The sequence below is a fragment of the Aedes albopictus genome, chromosome 2, assembly GCF_035046485.1.
Source record: "Aedes albopictus strain Foshan chromosome 2, AalbF5, whole genome shotgun sequence".
Classification (NCBI taxonomy): domain Eukaryota; kingdom Metazoa; phylum Arthropoda; class Insecta; order Diptera; family Culicidae; genus Aedes; species Aedes albopictus.
Genome location: NC_085137.1, coordinates 147,833,729 through 147,854,657, shown reverse-complemented (window position 1 = coordinate 147,854,657; position 20,929 = coordinate 147,833,729). Strand labels below are relative to the sequence as shown.

Sequence of the window (20,929 nt, the reverse complement as noted above, 5' to 3'; positions counted from 1 at the left end):
ACGTACATTTGAATAAAGAGTGAAGCCAGGCGAATCGGATTAGTCATTAATGTGTCGAAGACAAAGTACATGATGGCAAAGGGCTCCAGGGAGGAATTTCCACGCCCGCCAACCCGAATTCATATCGACGGTGGTGAAATCGAGGTGGTTGAAGAATTCGTGTACTTGGGCTCACTGGTGACCGCTGACAACCACACCAGCAGAGAAATTCAGAGGCGCATTGTGGCAGGAAATCGTGCTTACTTTGGACTCCGCAGAACTCTACGATCGAATAAAGTTCGCCGTAACACGAAGTTAACTATCTATAAAACGCTGATTAGACCGGTCGTCCTCTATGGGCACGAAACATGGACCCTACGTGAAGAGGACCAACGCGCCCTTGGAGTTTTCGAACGGAAGATGTTGCGTACCATCTACGGCGGAGTGCAGATGGAAGACGGGACTTGGAGAAGGCAAATGAACCACGAGCTGCATCAGCTGCTGAGCGAACCAACCATCGTCCATACCGCGAAAATCGGGAGGCTACGGTGGGCGGGTCACGTCATCAGGATGTCGGATAGCAACCCGACTAAAATGGTTCTCGAGAGTCATCCGACCAGTACAAGAAGACGTGGTGCGCAGTGAACTAGGTGGGTCGACCAAGTGGAGGACGATCTGCGGACCCTACGCAGAGTGCGGAACTGGAGACAAACAGCCATGGATCGAGTGGAATGGAGGCGGCTACTATGTACAGCAGAGGCCACCCCGGCCTTAGCCTGACCGGTAAGGTAAGTAAGGGAAAGGTGCTCGAAAAGATCATCCTCAATAGAATGTTGAGGCACACCGAGGGTGTAAATGTCTCTCAAGCAGCCATTTCGGCTTCCGGAAGGGGAGGTCGACCGTAGGCGCTAGCCTGTCGGTTACAATAACCGCCGAGATAGCGCTCCAGCGTATAAGAAGGGGAATTCGCTACTGTGCATTGTGGTTGTGAACAACCGATAGTCGGAGCAGCAAGCGGTGATCAGTGTAGAGGCGATTACAAAGGTTGGAAAGGCGTTCCCGGTATAGGCCGCGGTAGGTGAAGGCCCCGCTGTCAACAACTCCTCTGGTGCTAACTGATAGCGTGAGAACCATTCGGGAAACTTGCTAAGCGCCAGCATGCATCGTTCCCCAAAACGAGTCATCGATGTTCGTTGCTGCTGGCTACGCAACGCAGCTAACCTTGAGAGTGCGACATACACTAGCTCCTGTCTGAAGCAATGCCTTCTTGGAGGTTCCGGAGAGTAGGGTTTGGTTGTTTACTGGGTCGAGGAGAGAGTTGTCCTGGCTTTTTTTTTGTGTTGTAGAAGACGGTCCTTACTCAACTCTACCTGGACATGGGCCGTTCAAGTGTATGTTGAACAGATTTTCCCCCATAGTTTAGAAGAAAAAAAAAAAGGACGGGCTTTTTAGGCCTTTAAATTTCACAACATTTCGAGTAATTTTGAACAATTTCAGGTTTGATCAACAAATTAGAATTTATGAGTAAATAACATTTCATATTCATGTTTTAATACCAATTTTGTTTAGACGATGCCAATTCTTAAACAAACAGAACGAATTCCAAACATTAGACTCCTCCGGGATTTCTTTTGGTAATCTGCACCAAGTGTTCGAACGGCAACTTCATTGTCAAATCGTGTTTGAACCGAATGTCTTCCGGCTTGATTTTCGAGCTGAATTTAAAATTACGCACCAAATGAACCATGATCGTTTTCATACTGAATGAAGCATAGCGCCAACCTGTAAATAAGATATGAAAACCACTGAAAATAATCTTTTTCAAAAATTCACCTTAAATATCATACCCAAACAAATTCTCGTCCCACCGCTGAACGGAAGAAATGCAAACGGATGCCGGTTCCTAACCCGTTCCTCGCTGAAATTTTCCGGATCGAATTTGTCGGCATCCGGACCCCAGACATCCTTCCTCTGGTGCAAGGCGTGCAAACTCAACCCAAAAACGTTTCCCGGTGGAACCTTGACGCCATCGATTTCGATCTCTGCTGTATTCTCCCGAGCTATCACCGGAACGGCCGTCCAGTGGCGTTGCACTTCGTTCATGAACATCTCCGTGTAGGTTAGGTCTTTGAGATGCTCGTGGGTGATTTGCTGGTCCTCGCTCCCGGCGGGGAAGTATTGATTGATTTCGGCGAACAAGCGGTCCTGAATTTCCGGGTAGAACGACAGGAAGAGGCACGCGTGTGCGGTGAGCAATCCGGTGGTGTCGACGGCCTGTTGAAGGAGAAACGGTGAACATTACGGTTAGGCTCAAAGGTTATTCGACAAATGAATCCATACCCCAGTTATGACGGCGTAAGCGTTATCGGTGATCTGTGCTTGACTAAATGGCTTTCCATCGGAAGAACTGCTGAGTAACAGGTCAACCAAGATCTTCGGCTTGTGGTTGTCTTCCTCAGTTGTATCTTCTTCGTCATTGTTGTTTTCACCCTTGATAAGCTGTTGCTGTTGTAGGAGTTCCTTTCTTTCAACTATCAGCTAATTGAAAAGAAGAAAAAGAGAAACGAAATATCTTTGTTTGGATAACATAACGTTGGATCTTATTGGGCTAAGTGATCATTATAATGGCGTTATGAGGAGTTTACAAACTTTATCAGAACACCACCAATATTTTGTAATGTAAGGAATAAAGCCGACTTTTCTAATTTGCATTACCTTAGTGAAAAAATCACAAACAATCTTCCGTGCTTCCGTTAACTCTTTGTAGTACCGGGTCATCTTGTAGATGATGTCGGGATACAAATAAACAGTCATCATTCTTCGAGCAGCTCCATTGAATGCCCTGAAAACCAATTCATACAGTATTACATCATTAGTATTTTTTCAACACTTCATCCTTTTACTCATCCAATCCACGCTTGAACTCCTCCTTCCCGTCCCTGTCCAGAACATCGCTGCCCAGCGTCGTTCCGCAAGCCATTTCCAACGTGCACAGGGCCGTATACTTGATAATGTCAACGGTCGCCCCATCGGGACACTCGTTCAGCCGGGCGATCATTTTCCGAGCACATTTTACCATAATCGGCACAAATCCGTGAATGATCCGTAGGTTGAAGGCCGGGTTCAGCCGCTTTCGAGCCGGTTTCCAGACGTGATCTGCAAATAGAAGGGCAAATTTCACATTCTAGTTCGATGTTCATAACAGACTACAACTGTACAGGAGATCAATGGGCAAAATTCGTTAGGGAATCAGGAAGTTCCACTAAATGCTATTGTTTTATAACATTGCACAAAAACTTTTTAAAAGATTGCCCCGTTGGGCAATCATTTGTTATAAAAGCAACTATATAAAATAATCTTTCCCTCATTTTCAATTCTCAAGAAAATGCAAAATTTTCTGCCTGCAGAATAACTACTTTTAAAATTTCCATGAGCCTCGCAGATCTCTATCTGCTTTTCGGAACACTTACTTTCATTACAAATAACCAGATCACCCCTGAAATATCCTTTATCTCAATTTCCTTTTCAACTTCCTTTTGAAAATTTCAACTCACTTCCAAAATATGAGGCGTTTTAAGTGTTTTGGGAGTTGTACAATGTACATACATACTAGTCAACGTCAACGTTGTATAAGAAAAATTAAACTTTGATCGCATCAAACTGGAACAAAGCATTTTCAATCTATATTAGCGTCCAGAACAACTGTGCAAAATTTGGAAACGATTGGATGCGTTCCCGTAGGTATTCCGTATTGCGATTGAAATTTGTTTGAAATTCAGTATGGGAAAACGTACTTTTTTGTATTTTACTCATAAGTTGAATGTTATTGTCTAAAACCATGTAACTAATTAAGTTGAAGTGAAGTCTAGGATATGCTGAAAAACTTTGCCGAAGACCGATAAATGATCTGACGCTCATGAAAAAAGTAATACACTTGGTAACTTAGGCCCAAAATTGAGATTATATTATTGATGGTATTCCTTTACGTGTTAAATGTTAAGCACCATCAGACGATCTGAACGTAATAACGTTTTTCACAAGCGTTGAATCACTTTGTGTTTCGGCATATCCTTGGCTATACTTCAACGTCATTAGTTAGATCGTTTTAGACGAAAATTTTCAATTTATGAGGGAAATGCAAAAAATCACGTTTTCCCATACGAAACTTCATGCAATTTTCAATCGATGCTGGGTCATTAGGCCGAAGGCCATTAGGCCGAAGGTCATTAGGCCGAATGGTCATCAGGACGAATTGAAAGTTAGCCGTTGTTTTAACCTTTTCCAACAATTTTTTCCAAAAACTAATTTAACAATGAAACTAGAAAGAATAGCCTATGTTTTAAAGAAGGAAAAATTTATGAATTGAATATCAGCAGTTTCAGCGCCAAAAACTATTTTAGCACTGATACTAAAAAGAACAGCCTATATTTAAAAGAAGGAAAAATTCATGGGTAAAATATCAGTAGATTCAGCATCAATAAAGTATCTTCGTGCCTGTCACACGATACACACATGCAAAATGATCATTTGCAGAGGAAGCTCTCAGTTAATAACTGTGGAAGAACACAAGCTGAGAAGCAGGCTTTGTCTCAGTGGGGACGTAACGGCAAGAAGAAGACCCAGAGACCATTCGGCCTAATGACCATTCGGCCTAATGACCATTCGGCCTAATGACCTTCGGCCGAATGGCCTGACACCTTTTCAATCTCAATGCGGAATACAGGGACGCAACCAATCACTCCCAAATTTTGCACAGTTATTTTGGATGCTAAACTTACTTACTTACATTCAGTCCTGGGCACCCACGGTGGTGCAGAGGGCCGAATTGAAAGGTTTCCATCTGGGCGATTGCCAACCATCGCCTTGACCTGTGACCAGGTCAAATTTCTGTCGACTTGCTTGACTGGAGCTCCACGTTGGAGATACAATTGTGAGGCCACCATGCACGAATTATATGCCGCAGGCATCCATTGATAAAGACCTGCAGCCGTTACGTTTTCTCCGCTGATACACACCAGGTTTCACTGGCGTATAGCAGCATAGATTTCACGTTCGAGTTGAAAATTCGGATTTGGTGCGTCGTCTGATCTGGTTGTTTTCCATACATTTCTTAAACTCGCAAAAGCAGCCCTCGAGTTCTTGATTCGTGCACCTATGTCGATCTTGGTGCCGACATCGGTCGCCATTTGGCTACCAAGATATTGGAAGCTTTCAACATTCTCCACTGATTGCCCAGCTACCGTAAAGCTGAAATGGTTGACCGTGTTTACATCCAAAGATTTGGTCTTGTTGACGTTGATGGTAAGACCTGCCGCTGAGGAGCGATTGCAAAGATCATCGAGCTTGCTCTGCATATCAGAGCGCCGTTGAGCTAGGAGAGCAACGTCATCAGCCAATTCGAAGACATTTAGGTGCTCCATGGTAATCGGCTTCCACAGCAATCCATGGTGGTTCACGGTCAATCGCACCTACCAGGATCTCGTCGATTACGATAAGGAACAGTAGCGGGAGTATACATCCTTGCCTCACTCCAGAAACGACCCGGATGGGATCGGACAACACCGTTGTGCAGTACTCTGCACGAAAATGCCCTGTACTGTGGTTCAATGAGGCCGATGATTTTCTCAGAGAGACCCTTGCGCCTGAGGGCTTCCCACATGTTTCCGTGATTGAGACGGTCGAAAGCCTTTTCGTAATTAATGAACACCAGGTAGAAAGACTCTTGGAATTCATTGATTTGCTTCAGAATAATTCGGAGCGTGACAACATGCTCCACACCTGATCGTCCGGCACGGAATCCTGCTTGCTGCCGTCTGAGAGTTACGTCAATCTTCTCCTGTATCCGGTTAAGAATCACTTGGCAGAGGACTTTGAGAACGATACAAAGTAACATGATGCCCCGCCAATTATCGCATACAGTCAGGTCACCCTTTTTGGGTACCTTTACTAAGACGCCTTGCATCCAGTCGGCCGGAAATGTCGCGGTTTCCCATATGTTGCAGAATAATTTATGCATGTGCGGATACTACCGCCGGGTCGGTCAATAACTGTCCAGTTGTGTCTTTCACGGGCATCGTAGCATTCATCTTAGTCCAACTAAGGCGACGTGAAACATCGTAGAGGAGACGGATGTCGCTGGTGTTTGCGACTTTCTCCCCTTCGCCGGCTAGGGAGTCCGTCCATGCTCTTTTGTCCCGTCTTCATGAGCGTTTCACTTCCTTCTCGAGAGCCGAATAGCGCTGACGTTGGCTCCTCGTGTTTTCGCCCGTTCTAACGCCGCTTTGGCGTTCCTTCGCTCCTCTATCTTCCTCCAGGTATCATCTGTGTCCACTGCTTTCTTCGGTTGCGTAGCTCATCCAAATTATTCTCGCCGGTGGCGATGAAGGCGTTCTTGATGGCGCTCCATTGTTATTCTACGCTTCCACCCTCTGGAATATTCGCAGCACAGTTCTCTAGCTCCTCGACGAAGGACTTTTTCACCGCAGCGTCTTCCAGTCGGTGTGTGTTGAACCGGCGCCCGATTTTCTCCTCCTGTCGCTGGATCCTGGCAATGCGCAGTCGAATCTTGCCGATTAGGAGATGATGGTCGGGCACAATGTCAGCGCTACGTTTGTTCCGCACATCAAGAAGGCTTCGTCTCAATTTTCGACTGATGCAGATGTGGTCAATTTGATTTTCTGTGACGCCATCACGGGAAACCCTTGACACTTTGTGCACTGGACGATGAGGAAAGTGTGATCCCCCAATCACCATGTCATTGTTGCCACAAAACTCTGCAAACAGCTCTCCGTTTTCGCTCATTTCTCCGAAACCATGGCGTCCCATGACTTGCTCATAGTCCGAGTTGGCGGAACCAACCTTCGCGTTGAAGTCGCCCATGAGGATCTTGATATCACCATTCGGAGTCTTGTCCACGACAGCATTCAGTTGACTGCGAAAGTTCTCTTTATGTTGCAATTCGGCAACATCGGTTGGCGCGTAACATTGGATCATGGTAAGGTTTCGAACCCGTGTTATGAATCTGGCTACAATCATCCTCTCATTTATAGGTTCCCACTACATGAGCGCAGCGTGAGCGTGAGCGCTGAGCAGGAAACCAACTCCACGGTGGCGAGGAGCGTGTTCACCCCGTAGGCCAGAGTATAGCAGAATTTGACCCGACGCCAATCTGTGTTCTCCAAAGTTCGGCCAACGGACTTCGCTCAGTCCTACGATCTCAAGCTTCATACAGAATGCTTAATTGGCTAGTTGTGCCAGTTTACCCAGCTGGGCTAGGGTTAATACATTAGAAGTTCCAATTCTTGTCCGTTGTTTCGCGCTAAAAGTCGTTGCCGTTGAATCAGTTCGTAATCTTTCATTTTCGGTGTCAGTAACGGTTGTTGGCCTAAGGTCCCCTATCCACTTTGGGTATAGCTTCCGGTGGAAGAGCATTTCATAGTCAGCCGCTGGATGCCAGAACAGACGCTGTTTAAGCCACACCTGCTTGGTGAACTGACGCTCGGTAGTACCTCCTCAATCTAGCTGAAGTCAGAAGGACAACAGTGCCCAGGCTGCACTACCAGCTAAGCACAGAAACTCTTAGCTGGCGGTCTTTGTCATCGCATGACCCGTGGAAGCATGAGGTAGGGACTTATGAGGACCAGAGCTATGTTGAACGCTCTCCTTATCGACTCACCGTTGGACCTTTGGACGCTAAAATTAATCGAAAAAGCTTTGTTCCAAAAAATCGACTTTGTTGACCCAGTCTGATACATACATATATACATTTATTTGCACAAAATCACAATCATGATAAGACATAATCAACAGTAGTACCACTTTCCATTCTCGGTCACGCCCAATGCTCGCCAGATCCAGATCACGACTCACCTGGTCCGCCCATCGTGCTCTCTGTCCTTCACGCTTTCTTATGCTTACCGGATCGGTAGCGAACGTCAAGGGTTGTTGTTCGGCATTCCTGCAACATGCCCTGCTCGTGATTCAACTTCGCCGCACACCTACACACTAGGCTGTGGCTAATTTTGCAAAAGTTGTTGAAACCGGGAATTCGTAAACTCTTCTGGATTCAAATAACACCAATAGAGAAACCTCTGAGTTTTAGCCCAAAATATTGAGAATTAGAGGTGGCGCAATCGCCTCAAAGTTGAATTTTTGAGTAATAAAAAGGTGTTCGACCGTCCCAATCACGGATACATGTCGGAAAACCTCAGGCGCAAGGGTGTCCCTGAGAAAATCATCGACCTCATTGAAGCACAGTACAGAGCATTTTCGTGCAGAGTACTGCACAACGGTGTTTTTGTCGTTGCTGAAGTGAGGCAAGGATGTATACTATCACCGCTACTGTTCCTCATCGTAATCGACGAGATCCTGGTAGGTACGATTGACCGTGAGCCAAATCGTGGATTGCTGTGGCAACCCATTACCATGGAGCACCTAATTGACTTCGAACTTATATGACTTCATACTGACTGATTAAGACGTTGCTCTCCTAACTCAACGGCGCTCTGATATGCAGAGCAAGCTCGATGATCTTACTAATCGCTCCTTAGCGGCAGGTCTTACCATCAACGTCAACAAGACCAAATCGTTGGATGTAAACATGGTCAACCCTTCCAGCTTTACGGTAGCTGGGCAATCAGTGGAGAGGCACGGTAAAGACTGGGTATGCTGCGCAATTCAGATCCACTAGCCTCTGCCCAGCAACTCCTATCCCTACCTCCACGCGGTACCGGCCGGAAACTATGAGCAACTTTAGGGAAGATCGGGTAACCAACCCCGGTGGGAACTTTGGTCGTAGGCTGAAAGGGAAGGGGGGGGGGGTTTGCTTCGGCAAACCTGAGCGTCTGTTCTCTAGGAGGAGCGGCTCACAACAGCGTCTGATCTCCATGTTAGGGGCGGCTGATCTACGTCCAAGTGCCAGGGAAGGACTCTAAGCTCAACTGTGCACTATGGTCTTCCGGAAAGTAGGGGGTTGGTGTCAGGCCCTACGAGCCAGCCGTAAAAACCATTGTAGCGAAAAATCAGCAACAGAATAATACGAACCGAGACCAACGGCAACGACCCCAGCGAACAAAAAGGACTTGCGATTGGAAACTCGGTACGTGGGACTGCCGATCTCTCAACTTCATTGGGAGCACCCACATACTCACCGATCTACTGAAGGACCGCGGGTTCGGCATCGTAGCGCTGCAGGAGGTGTGTTGGACAGGATCCATGGTGCGAACGTTTAAAGGTAATCATACCATCTACCAGAGCTGCGGCAACACACGCGAGCTGGGAACAGCTTTCATCGTGATGGGTGATATGCAGAGGCGTTTGATCGGTACAGACAGATACAGACAGAATACAGACCTATCTGTAGAGTTTCGTAGTCACAAAATTCTTAATTAGTTATTACGTGAAGCAGAACTGCGTTATGGCTTACTTTTATAGACTCACATTTACGTTATCAATCTATGCCGAACGGAGAATTTACTTACAGGTCGTTAGTAAAACACCGTTAGCCGTTCAGAACGTTTAGTCAGATTATATTCTATATACGTAGTTGCAAATAGCTATGCGTCATTCGCGTTACCGATTACGAACTCAACACCTACCTTGGCTCTTTAAAAAAGAAAAACGACGATAATCTTCCGGCATCCGATTGTTATAATCAGCCCAAGGAAGTCGGCCGTACTCTATATAAGCGCATTTTTTTCTTGTGAACTACAACATGAACACTGCACGACAAGAATTAACACTTTTCAAATGATTAATAGATTTTAGCTAGATAAACAATTTCGATGGATGTTCATGCAAATAATCATATTATGATTAGAACAGAATCATTCAGACGTCGTGCTGGTGTATTTTGTACAACACGTTAAAACAAACTCGCAGGTTATACCGTTTAACTGGGGTGCTGGCGGTAGTGATTGACCACGCGACTAACGAAAGGTAATTTTTTATTGACTTGATAAACTCCAATAAAATCAAGTATATGATTGATAATTTAGCTATTAAAGTAAGATAATTTGGGTAATAACAACATTACAGCTTGGCCATGTTTATTTTTATGTTTTGAATTCTATGAGTGTACTCAGCACAGCCCACGGTGTACAATATTAAGAAAGTGATACCTTCCGGAAATCTGACAGTTTTTTGATTGCGTAACTCAAATCCTTCATAGGCGTGAACATAATCTAGTACTCTTCACATAATTTGTGTAAACTGGAAAAATATTCAAATCTGTCGTATATGGGCTCCTTGCAAAAGGTTCCATGAAACTTTGATTGTAATATTCGTAAAAAAGTTTATTCTATGTACAAGTTTTTCAAAATTTGATAAAGTATTTTTGTGGGTTAGTGAAATATAAGAAAATCTTCTAGTCCAATATGCTCCAGCTACGCACATAAGCAAATGTCTTGGGATTCTTTGGTATATTTAAGCCCAACCCTGTTACACTGCACATACAAAACATGCGTTCTTTGTTCCGACACATGAAATCAAAGTTTCAAATATTGCTCATCTGATAACATTTTATCAAATTGAAAACTGTAATGAATGTTTTGAAACAAAAGTAAAATCAAATATTTGAACATCATTCATGAATCAATTATAAACATTCAACATATTAAATAGATCCATATAAAAGGAAAGAATCCCCTGATAAATGCTTACATTTAAAAACAAGTTACAGACAAAAAGTTTCATTACTGTGTGGCAAACATTTTGATACATATGTAATTAAGATCGTGCAAATTAAAAACCATCAATTGCTCCTCATCAATTTCATCCAAGTAAAAGGACGATAAGGATGACATCACAAGTTTACGTCCAAAATTGAAGTTTTCACTGATAAATGGCGTGCCTCATCTTCTGGTATACCGTGTGCCTCACCACACACACATTGCTGTCCTCGTTTATGCTTCTTAATTTTTTTATTTTTTTTATCTGTATTAACGAGATTTTTAGCCCTGGGCTAGTTCATCTCGGGACCCACGCTTTACTTCCCTTCCGACTCACATTTTGCGAGTTTGTCGGGAGTGGGATTCGATCCCAGGTCCTCGGCGTGATAGTCACGTGCTTTAACCATCACACCAGGTCCGCTTCTTAATTGTTCCACGTAATTGTTAGCAGGACGATGGCATAACTTAAGCTAACCACGTAAATTAAACCTGATGGAAAAATCTGCGATATTGTGGTAGTGCTAAAGCAGATGGCTGGTATGGAAATCGTGCCGGCAAATGTTGATGTTATTGAAAATATTAAACGAATATGGCAATTCACACCGTCTTCAGCCAGACGCTGAACAGACTGAACATTTCTACCACCAAATAACAGACAACACACAGAACATAGTTGGGAATTATTTGTTTCACGAAAAGATTCTCCCGAGTGTTACTCCATGACTTACTACATATACACCTAAACGTTCAGCACCACTAATCGCATGACTAAACCCATGATGAAGCCCACCAAATAAGAAAAAAGGCTAACTAACCACGGCAGACTCCCTTTTTTTCTGTTCGGATGAGCCACTGCGACCAGTATTTAGATCTTTTGTGGCAATACCCGTATCCTTAGTATTTAGTGCATGTCGTACTACTCCAATGTCATTGAGAGGCAATGGAGCATCGATTTCTGTACAGATCTTGTTTTGTTACCTCAGAGGTTCGAGAAATCGAATGTGATGAAAAAGTACCGTTTTCACAGGGAAATGAATCCCAACGAAAGTGCGCCCTTAATCACACATAATCGATTCTATTTCTGAGAAAACAAAACGGTAAAACTGATATTTGTCCATGCATCGGAACTTTGGCTTTATCCGTGTCTTGCTTCTAGTTGAGTCCCAGGACAACATGACAGGGCAGACTCCCTTGGGCTGATCATATAACACAGATACCGAAGAAATAACAAGTGAATATAATGTTCAGAAAACTGAGAAGAGGCCATCAAGTATTTGACAGGTCACGCACGATGCCTTGTTGTTTGCAGTTCTGGATGATCATCAAAATTATGCTCTAAATATACCTCATTTGATAGAAAATCTTTAATTTTGATTTATTTCAATTTTCACCGATAGAATATTTTGAACTAAGGCTTTTCTGAAAGGTTAGACCATAAGCTGAAAGCCCATGGAAAAAGATTTTAGGTTCATGCAAGTTCGATAATATTTAGGTTCCTGGTATGCGTGCGCAGTTCACGCGCAACTCGAACGCGAGTACGATCGCTGCCCAAGCCACGACGTCAAGATCATCATAGGAGATTTAAACGGTCAGGTAGGCCAGGAGGAGGAATTCAGACCGACGATTGGTAAGTTCAGCGCCCACCAGCAGACGAACGAAAATGGCCTACGACTCATTGTTTTCGCCGCCTCCAAAAATATGGCCATCCGTAGCACCTTTTTCCAACACAGCCTCCCTTATCGTTACACCTGGAGATCACCACAGCAGACGGAATCTCAAATCGACCACGTTCTGATTGACGGACGGCACTTCTCCGACATTATCGACGTCAGGACCTATCGTGGCCCCAACATCGACTCCGACCACTATCTGGTGATGGTCAAACTGCGCCCAAAACTCTCCGTCATCAACAATGTACGGTACCGGCGACCGCCACGGTACAACCTAGAGCGACTGAAGCAATCGGATGTCGCCTCAGCATACGCGCAGAATCTCGAAACCGCCAGACGAGGGCGAGCTCGATGAGGCCCCTCTAGAGGACTGCTGGAGTACAGTGAAAGCAGCCATCAACGACGCAGCCGAGAACACCATCGGGTACGTGGAACGGAATCGACGGAACGAATGGTTCGACGAAGAGTGCAGAACGGTTTTGGAGGAGAAGAACGCAGCGAGGGCGGTAATGCTGCAGCAAGGAACTCGACAGAACGTGGAACGTTACAAACAGAAGCGGTAACAGCAGACCCGCCTCTTTCGGGAGAAAAAGCACAGCCTGGAAGAAGCGGAGTGTGAAGAAATGGAACTGCTGTGCCGTTCCCAAGAAACACGGAAGTTCTATCAGAAGCTCAACGCATCCCGAAACGGCCTCGTGCCACGAGCCGCAATATGCAGGGATAAAGACGGAGGCATCTTGACGGACGGACGTGAGGAGATCGAAAGGTGGAAGCAGCACTTCGATCAGCACCTGAACGGCGTGAAGAACGTAGGCACGGAAGCCCACGGCAACGGAGGAAACGACGACGCCAGTGCAGCGGAGGACGAAAATGATCCAACTCCCACGCTGAGGGAAGTTAAGGATGCCATTCACCAGCTCAAATCCAACAAAGCAGCTGGTAAGGATGGTATCGCAGCTGAACTCATCAAGATGGGCCCAGAAAAGTTGGCCACCTGTCTACAGCGGCTGATATTTAGGATCTGGGAAACCGAACAGCTACCGGAGGAGTGGAAGGAAGGGGTAATCTGCCCCATTCACAAGAAAGGCGACCATTTGGAATGTGAGAACTTCAGGGCGATCACTATTTTGAATGCTGCCTACAAAGTGCTATCCCAGATCATCTTCCGTCGTCTATCACCTAAAACGAATGAGTTCTTTGGAAGTTATCAAGCCAGCTTCATCGACGGTCGGTCGACAACGGACCAGATCTTTACTGGACGGCAAATCCTCCAGAAATGCCGTGAATACCAGGTCCCAACGCATCATCTGTTCATCGACTTCAAAGCGGCATACGACAGTATCGACCGCGCAGAGCTATGGAGAATCATGGATGAAACGGCTTTCCTGGGAAGCTGACTAGACTGATTTAAGCAACGATGAACGGTGTGCAAAACTGCGTAAGGGTTTCGGGTGAATTATCCAGTTCATTCGAATCTCGCCAGGGACTGCGACAAGGTGATGGACTCTCATGCCTATAGGCATGAAGAGTATACTCTTCAACATCGCTCCTGGATGGTGTGATGCGACGAGCCGGGCTCAACAGCCGAGGAACGAATTTCACAAAATCCGGTCAATTTGTGTGCTTTGCGGACGACATGGACATTATTGCCAGAACATTCGGAACGGTGGCAGAGTTGTACACCCGCCTGAAACGCTACACACTTCGAGAAAATCTTGTAATTTTGTGTCATATAAGTCCGACATATAAAAGCAACACATTTGACGCAAAATTGTGTGAGATCTTATTTTTACAGGAAATGGAAAATGTTTGACTCTTGTAATTTTACCGCAACAGCTCAGCGCATCGGCTGCTTGTATACATGATTGAGAACTGTGCTATTTATAGCACCGAATATTGAAACAAAAAAATACAAAAAGTTCCATTCGGGAATCGAACTTCGATCCTCAGAGTGTCAGTTTTAGATCTTGCTCTCTCACACCAAAAATCGATTGAAAGTTTCAGCAAACTCGTTTGCTGAAAAACAACCAGCAAATACATGATTTACTGATAAAATCAGTAAATCAATAGCGTTTGCTGAAAATCAGTTAAGTCGTCCGAATTACTGAAATTACAGCTAATTTTTCCGACCGCTCGCCGCCTCGGCCAGCCACTTGTCAAAATAAAAAAATAAAAAAATGGCTTTGTACATCGAGTGTTTGTGAGGCAACGCAAATTCAGTTTTTTTTGTATTGTTTAAGGAATATTTTGAATTGAAGTGTGTATTGAATGCACTATAAAACAAGTTTACACTTTTAGACAGGTATGTATGATAGTTTAAACAAATAACAATATGATTATTTCCGAAAATTGCTTCTTAGGTGATGAACAAAGTCCATGCATCCGTGGAACCAACAACCAACGGCATCTTCTGAAGCAGCTGTTTCCATTTACAACCGACAGGCCGACTCATTTTTTACAAATTTCATATCTTTTTTTTTATTAATTATTTTGAATAAACAATAAAACTGTGGCAACCAAATAAGTGTTTGGTTTTTGTGTGCAATTGATATAAAAGGATTTATTTTATTTTGATTTTATTTGCTGAAATCCACCAGCAGTGTGCTGCTGAACCCCACGCCGGTCGAAATCACTGAATTTTCAGCAATCCGCAAAAAAATGCTGATTTGTTCAGTATACTTCTGTCATTCACGATGACAGTCGACATTGCTGAAATTTTCGGTAATTTTTATTGCTGAACGGATTGCTGAAATTTCAGCTCGGCAAAATTCAGCAAAACTTTGCTGATTTTCAGCGAAAAAAATTTGGTGTGTAGGCTGACTCACCACGTTGAAGAGATGGCAGTCGAAGATGAACAACTTCTACACGGAAAAATATTATAACCCAAAGAATAAGTTTTAAAAACCCAAATTTGACTAAACTGTTTAAAGTTTTAACTCAAAGTTGGGTTGTTTTCTCCCTCGCCCCACCGCAATGTTTTCGAAAACAAAGAGAGAAGCACCGACGCATCCGCTGCTCTTCCGTGGAAGAAGCCAAATTTGGGTTTTCTTGAGTTAACCCAAATTTGCGTCAATTGAGGCTTCCGTTGGGTGAAAATAACTTACCACTGGGTTAATTTTTTTGCCGCTCTCAAACGAGAACTACTCACTCGCCACTATCGCTGTTTGACGCAAATTTGAGTAATTCCACGGAAGACCGGGATTGCGTCAAAACAACTTAAATTTGGGTTCATTTGTAGTTCCGTGTACCATAAACAAACTTGACAGTTCGGCTGTCGCGTCGTCACTGCTGGCGTGTATGTATGTACTGAGACAGCCGTCATCGCAGCCAAGCAGACAAAGCCGCCTTCTGATTGACTGAGCGTGGCTGTTTTCGTTTACCACTGCATCGGCTGATGGCAACGGATTGTCATTTCCAGGTTTGTGGCCAGAGTAGTTTATTAAGGGTACCAAGACAGACGTGTCTGGTCAGGTATGCGTGAGTTATTTTTCGTTAGCTTCACCCGAAAAGATCCGAAGCTGAACCGAAATTTCTTATGGCAGATCCAATCAGCTGTTCTTGGTATTTTTTCAAATCTTGAAACATCACAGAAAAGTAGCAAATACCGTTGTTATTTGCTACCAGATCGCATCAGGTGGATGCCTGTTAGTCATTGCCTCATGATTTCCTGCTTTATTTTCACTTTTGGAGGAATTTTGTGTTTTATAGTGCAAAAAGTGCAAAAAGGGCCCATATAGCCGAGGCGGTAAACGCACGGGTATTCAGCATGACCATGCTGAGGGTGACGGGTTCGATTCCCGGTCGGTCCAGGATCTTTTCGTAAAGGAAATTTCCTTGACTTCCTTGGGCATAGAGTATCTTCGTGCCTGCCACACGATATACACATGCAAAATGGTCATTGGCAGAGGAAGCTCTCAGTTAATAACTGTGGAAGTGCTCATAGAACACTAAGCTGAGAAGCAGGCTTTGTCCTAATGAGGACGTTACGCCAAGAAGAAGAAGAAGAAGTGCAAAAAGTTTGCATAAAAATTTCAATCATGAATAGTTTTCCATAAGAAATTTCAAAAGTTCACCGAGCAACGTGAAAATTCACCGAGCGTCGGCAGCGCGCCGGACCACGCATTGGCTCACCCTTAATGTACCTCCCTGGTTTGTGGCTCAACTCGGTGTTAAATTTATGAGCGGTTTTCATGCTGTTTCACCTTCGTAATAAACAAATTTCCAATCGACTGCAGTCTTCATCTGATTTTGTAAGGTGCTGTTTGACATTTCAACATCAGAATCATTATGTTTCTGTAACATATCGCGTAAATTTACAGCATAGAGAACTAAATTATCAGTTTTGTGATTTAAAATTATGGCTGGAAGAACTCAAACAATATAAACTTAATACGTACGTCACAAAAAGTGTAAAAATGTGGCACATTTATGTTTATGTCAAAGCTTTTTCAGGCAGTTCGATCAATTGTGTCACTATTAAAAATGAGTTTTTTTAGTGTGTATAGATCCGCGATGAATATTACTCTCAATGTATTTTTTTTTTCTAAAAGTCCGATGACATCTTTTCAATCCAACAAACCGTTTTCGAGTTAGATTTTTCTAAGAACAAAATTAGGTTTTGTTTCATACGCCTTTTAGTTTACTTTAGCGAATGACACAGTCTTTCAGTTGCGTTACTAGCAGCTTTAAAGCTGAAAATGTGTTTCAATTGAATAATTCAGTAATAAACATTGGTATTTAATTTCTACTTACATTTCTGTGCAATTCTCACTAGTTTTGGCTATTCTTCTAATACTTGTTGTACGACCTTTTAGTGTTTCTCTATACTGCAAGAGTGCCCACTAATCATACAAACAAAAGTACACATTGCTATACAAATAGGATACTGCAAGATGACGTCACGATGCCGTGCAATGACAGTTCAGCGAGCTTGTTTACATGGACTTAGTCTCTGGCGGAGATCCGGCAAAACTGTTTTTCGATGCAATTTCAGTTAAACGGTAATTAGACGGTTGGTTTGGTACTAGAAGAGTTGAATATAATCGGTATTTCCGTATCATAATGGTTTCGAGACGGAGAACGTAAATTTAATTTTCGCCGCTCGTTATAAATTCTAACACCTTGTCAACAAGCTCACTGAACTGTCATACAAAGTGAGGTTAGATCAGGTGCTTGCAGTACCCTATAGTACAAGCTCAAGCATTGTTCAGTGTGCGTGATGGCTTTTGGTTGTTTCACCACCAACATTTCAATACCGCACAGCGGTTGCGGTAACACTAATGTTAGGTGAAACATATTGCAAAACAAGGACAATATTATATTAGATTATATGGCCGATGCGGTACGCGCTGAGACCCAGCCTTCATCCAAGTTGGTACGTTACGCCAAGAAAAAGAAGAATGTGCTATTATTGAGCTTGTCTACTCGTGTTACCAGCCTAAACATCTTGAACTAAAAAGAACCAGAGTCTGTTATTGTTTCAACGTGTTACAGGTATTCTTCGATATAACGTACCCTCGATATAGCGAATTCGATATAACGTACATTTTGCTTCGATATAACGTACAACATTGAACATTTTTATTTTTCCCAGGCATAACCCTCAGATAAACTACGAAATTACTCGATTCAATGCAGTGTTGCAGCATTAGCCTTGTTACCCAAAATTAGCGCAATTTGGGGAAAAAATTAGTGTACGTTATATCGAAGCAAAATGCACGTTAAATCGAAGCACAAAAAACGAAAATTGTTTTTCGTGAAAACTCATGTTTTTCATTATTCGTTTTGTGAATTTGACCGAAATCATTATTTTGGGTTTATATCTCGTCGAATACATCAACACTCGCATAAAAAATATTAAATTTTTCTCTGCTTCGATATGAGCCTCTGCACGAATCTGTCAAATGTGACTTTTACTGTGCGCGCTGTTTTCAAATTTTCTGTGGGAGTGAGCAGGACAGGGCAAATTCGTACAGAGGCTCATAACGTACACTTCGATATAACGTACAAAGCGAAAACTTTTTTGTACGTTATATCGAAGAGTACCTGTATATCATAATTAACAGCTGCGAAAAATCCAATTCATTCCTCGTACAACCAAGCCTAGTGTTTCTTCACGTTTGTGTACAGCAATCCTACGGGATTTTGATCTACAAACTAAAAACTGTTCTTCTCCATGATTTCCACAGTATAAGTGGTGACACATTGCTCTCTGCAGATTTTATCATTTCAATTACACATGATACAAAACATTTTCAGCTGCTATACTTTGAAATATAAGTCAAACACGTGTCCCCTCGCCCAACCACCTACACTTAGCCGTAAATAGCCCTTCCTCGAATCCGGCAAACCGATACAGGTACGGTTTCTCCAGGCACACCGGACTGGTCAGGATCTGCTGGATCAAATCGGGGTGGCTGGTCACCAGCAGCAACTTAGGTCCCGCCCATACCTTCAGAATACGATCTGCCGAAATGCACACATCGCGAATGGTTTCGAACCGTTCGATTTCGTTTTTCCCGAGCACTATGGGCGCGTTTCCGACCAAAGGGTAAACCGGCCGGAGGGTGGGCCACTTATCCGCGAACCGATATCGAGACCGGAAGTTCCAGTACAGAATCACTCCCAAGAGGGGTATGACCGCCGTCAGAATCAGAGATAACATTTCGACGGATGAAATGGAAATTCTGATCACTGTATGATCCGTTTCGAGTAAAGTTTTACGAACAACTGACGGAGATTGATTGGGCACGAACAGAAGTTGTTAACAAAATTGCAGGGTTTTTGGGTGTCTTCAACGGCTCAATGTAGTAAGGTATACGTGCGGTGGTGATTTTACTTTCTGACTATCTTCATTAAGTTCTTCAGCTCGGAACTGACAACGACATTGGTGTTAATTGATGTGAATTAAAACTGTTGCGAAAATTATTTATATGCCGGAAAGTTCAGCAGAGGTAGATAACATCGCATAAGGCCATCCGAACGGATAGGTCTAGGTAGAGTAAAATGGGGCGAAATTAGCAAAAAAATAAAAAGAAGAAGTGCCATTAGAACATACTTTAGTTAGGTTTTTTTGGTAAAAGAGTCGACTACTTTCATATCGTATAATATTTCATTGAACACAAAAGAAAATTAAAAACAATCTAATACAGGCTCAGAAACCAATAATCCAAAATTCTTTAAGAAAAAAAAAATTAAAACTTAAACGCTATATAGCGAAGAATAAGAAGAATTAATACAAGTATATATTTTTATGCGATAAATTTCGTTACAAAAATTACAAAATTTAGGGAGATTTTGAGTATTTTTATGAAATGGCTGCATAATGCATTGAAACATGGGGGAAAATATCTGGGAACACCAGATATCTAGTCTAGTCAGATCGACACAATTCAAGGTTAATCAATAACCACATACCAATATCAGATAAATGCAGCTTTGACGAGACGCTGCGTCACTCAGGTGTCTTGTAGATGTAGACAGCTTGGTTAATTAACACCTGCAGGTAAGGTGATTCGAATTCGATTTTCAAAACAGTAAGCATTTCTTCGGCAATCAGTTTGAAGCTCAAGCTTAAGTTATGGGAAGAATTCTTTATAATATTGTCAAGGAAATCTATAAAGTTCTTCAGAAAAACAAAATAATAAAACCGTCTATTATTTGGTTGTCGATCAGATGTCGGCAAAGCCGACAAGTTCATATCTTAACTAAGTTTTGTTTGTTTGATAACGTATAGATTCGACTGGATTTTTTTTAGATTTTTACTGGCTCTCGCAGTCTAGAGGATCAAAACGAATAGGTAGTTTTGTTCTGCCCTGTCCGTTTTGTTGATCCCCTAGACTGCGAGAGCCAGTAAAAATCGAAAAATCTTGTTTGTTAAAGTTTTACGTCAGTTATTTTTCAATCTATCAATAGTATTCGAGTTTGACAGTAGCCACCTGAAGCTGAACATAGTACTAGAAACTCAACGTGCAAATGCCGCAAGCCAAAATCTGCAGGGATAAGGACGGGAGCCTCCTGACGAACGAATGTGAGGTGCTGAAAGGTAGAAGCAGTACTTCGACGAGCACCTGAATGGCCAGGTGAATGTAGACACGGGAAGGTAGCTGTTGCGGTGCCGACAGTGAATTCTTAGAGCAGATCAAAAACTTTGTGATGTTTGTGATGATCGGCCTTAACTATAAATACTTTATTTGGCATAATTCATAATTTTACTATAATGTTAACACTAACATACTTATGTACCTTACCGGCCAGTCTAAGGCCTGAGTGCCCTCTGATGTACATAGGAGTCGTCTCCATTCTGCTCGGTCCATGGCTGTTTGCCTCCAGTTCCGCACTCTGCAAAAGGTCCGCAAATTGTCATCTTCTTGATCGACCCACCTAGCCCGCTGCGTACCACGTCTTCTTGTACCGGTCGGATGACTTTCGAGAACCATTTAAGTCAGGTTGCTATCCGATATCCTGATGACGTGACCCGCACACCGTAGCCTCCCAATTTTCGCGGTATGGACGATGGTTGGTTCTCTCAGCTCGTGGTTCATTTGCCTTCTCCAAGTCCCGTCTTCCATCTGCACTCCGCCGTAGATGATACGCAACACCTTCCGTTCGAAA

The 20,929-nt window shown here is 43.3% G+C and overlaps 1 protein-coding gene across 1 annotated transcript; it reads right to left on the bottom strand.

Moving 5' to 3' along the window:
• Positions 1-1,578: 1,578 nt before the first annotated feature.
• LOC109420947 (probable cytochrome P450 313a4) lies at positions 1,579-19,293 on the bottom strand. Its single transcript, XM_062855088.1, has 6 exons — positions 18,629-19,293; positions 2,883-3,135; positions 2,695-2,821; positions 2,320-2,517; positions 1,827-2,253; positions 1,579-1,761 (listed from the first exon to the last, which is right to left on the bottom strand). The coding sequence occupies exons 1-6, from the start codon at positions 18,978-18,980 to the stop codon at positions 1,589-1,591; spliced, it is 1,530 nt and encodes a 509-aa protein (XP_062711072.1). The 5' UTR covers positions 18,981-19,293; the 3' UTR covers positions 1,579-1,588.
• Between the last annotated feature and the right edge of the window lie 1,636 nt (positions 19,294-20,929).

Excerpts from the sequence above, each read along its gene's own strand:
- LOC109420947 (XM_062855088.1), bottom strand. The coding sequence starts at position 18,980 with ATGTTATCTCTGATTCTGACGGCGGTCATACCCCTCTTGGGAGTGATT. Across the intron at positions 2,822-2,882 it reads TTCAAGCGTGGATTGGATGA|GGCATTCAATGGAGCTGCTC; the intron begins GTAAAAGGATGA and ends ATTGGTTTTCAG. Across the intron at positions 2,518-2,694 it reads TTTGTGATTTTTTCACTAAG|CTGATAGTTGAAAGAAAGGA; the intron begins GTAATGCAAATT and ends CTTTTCAATTAG.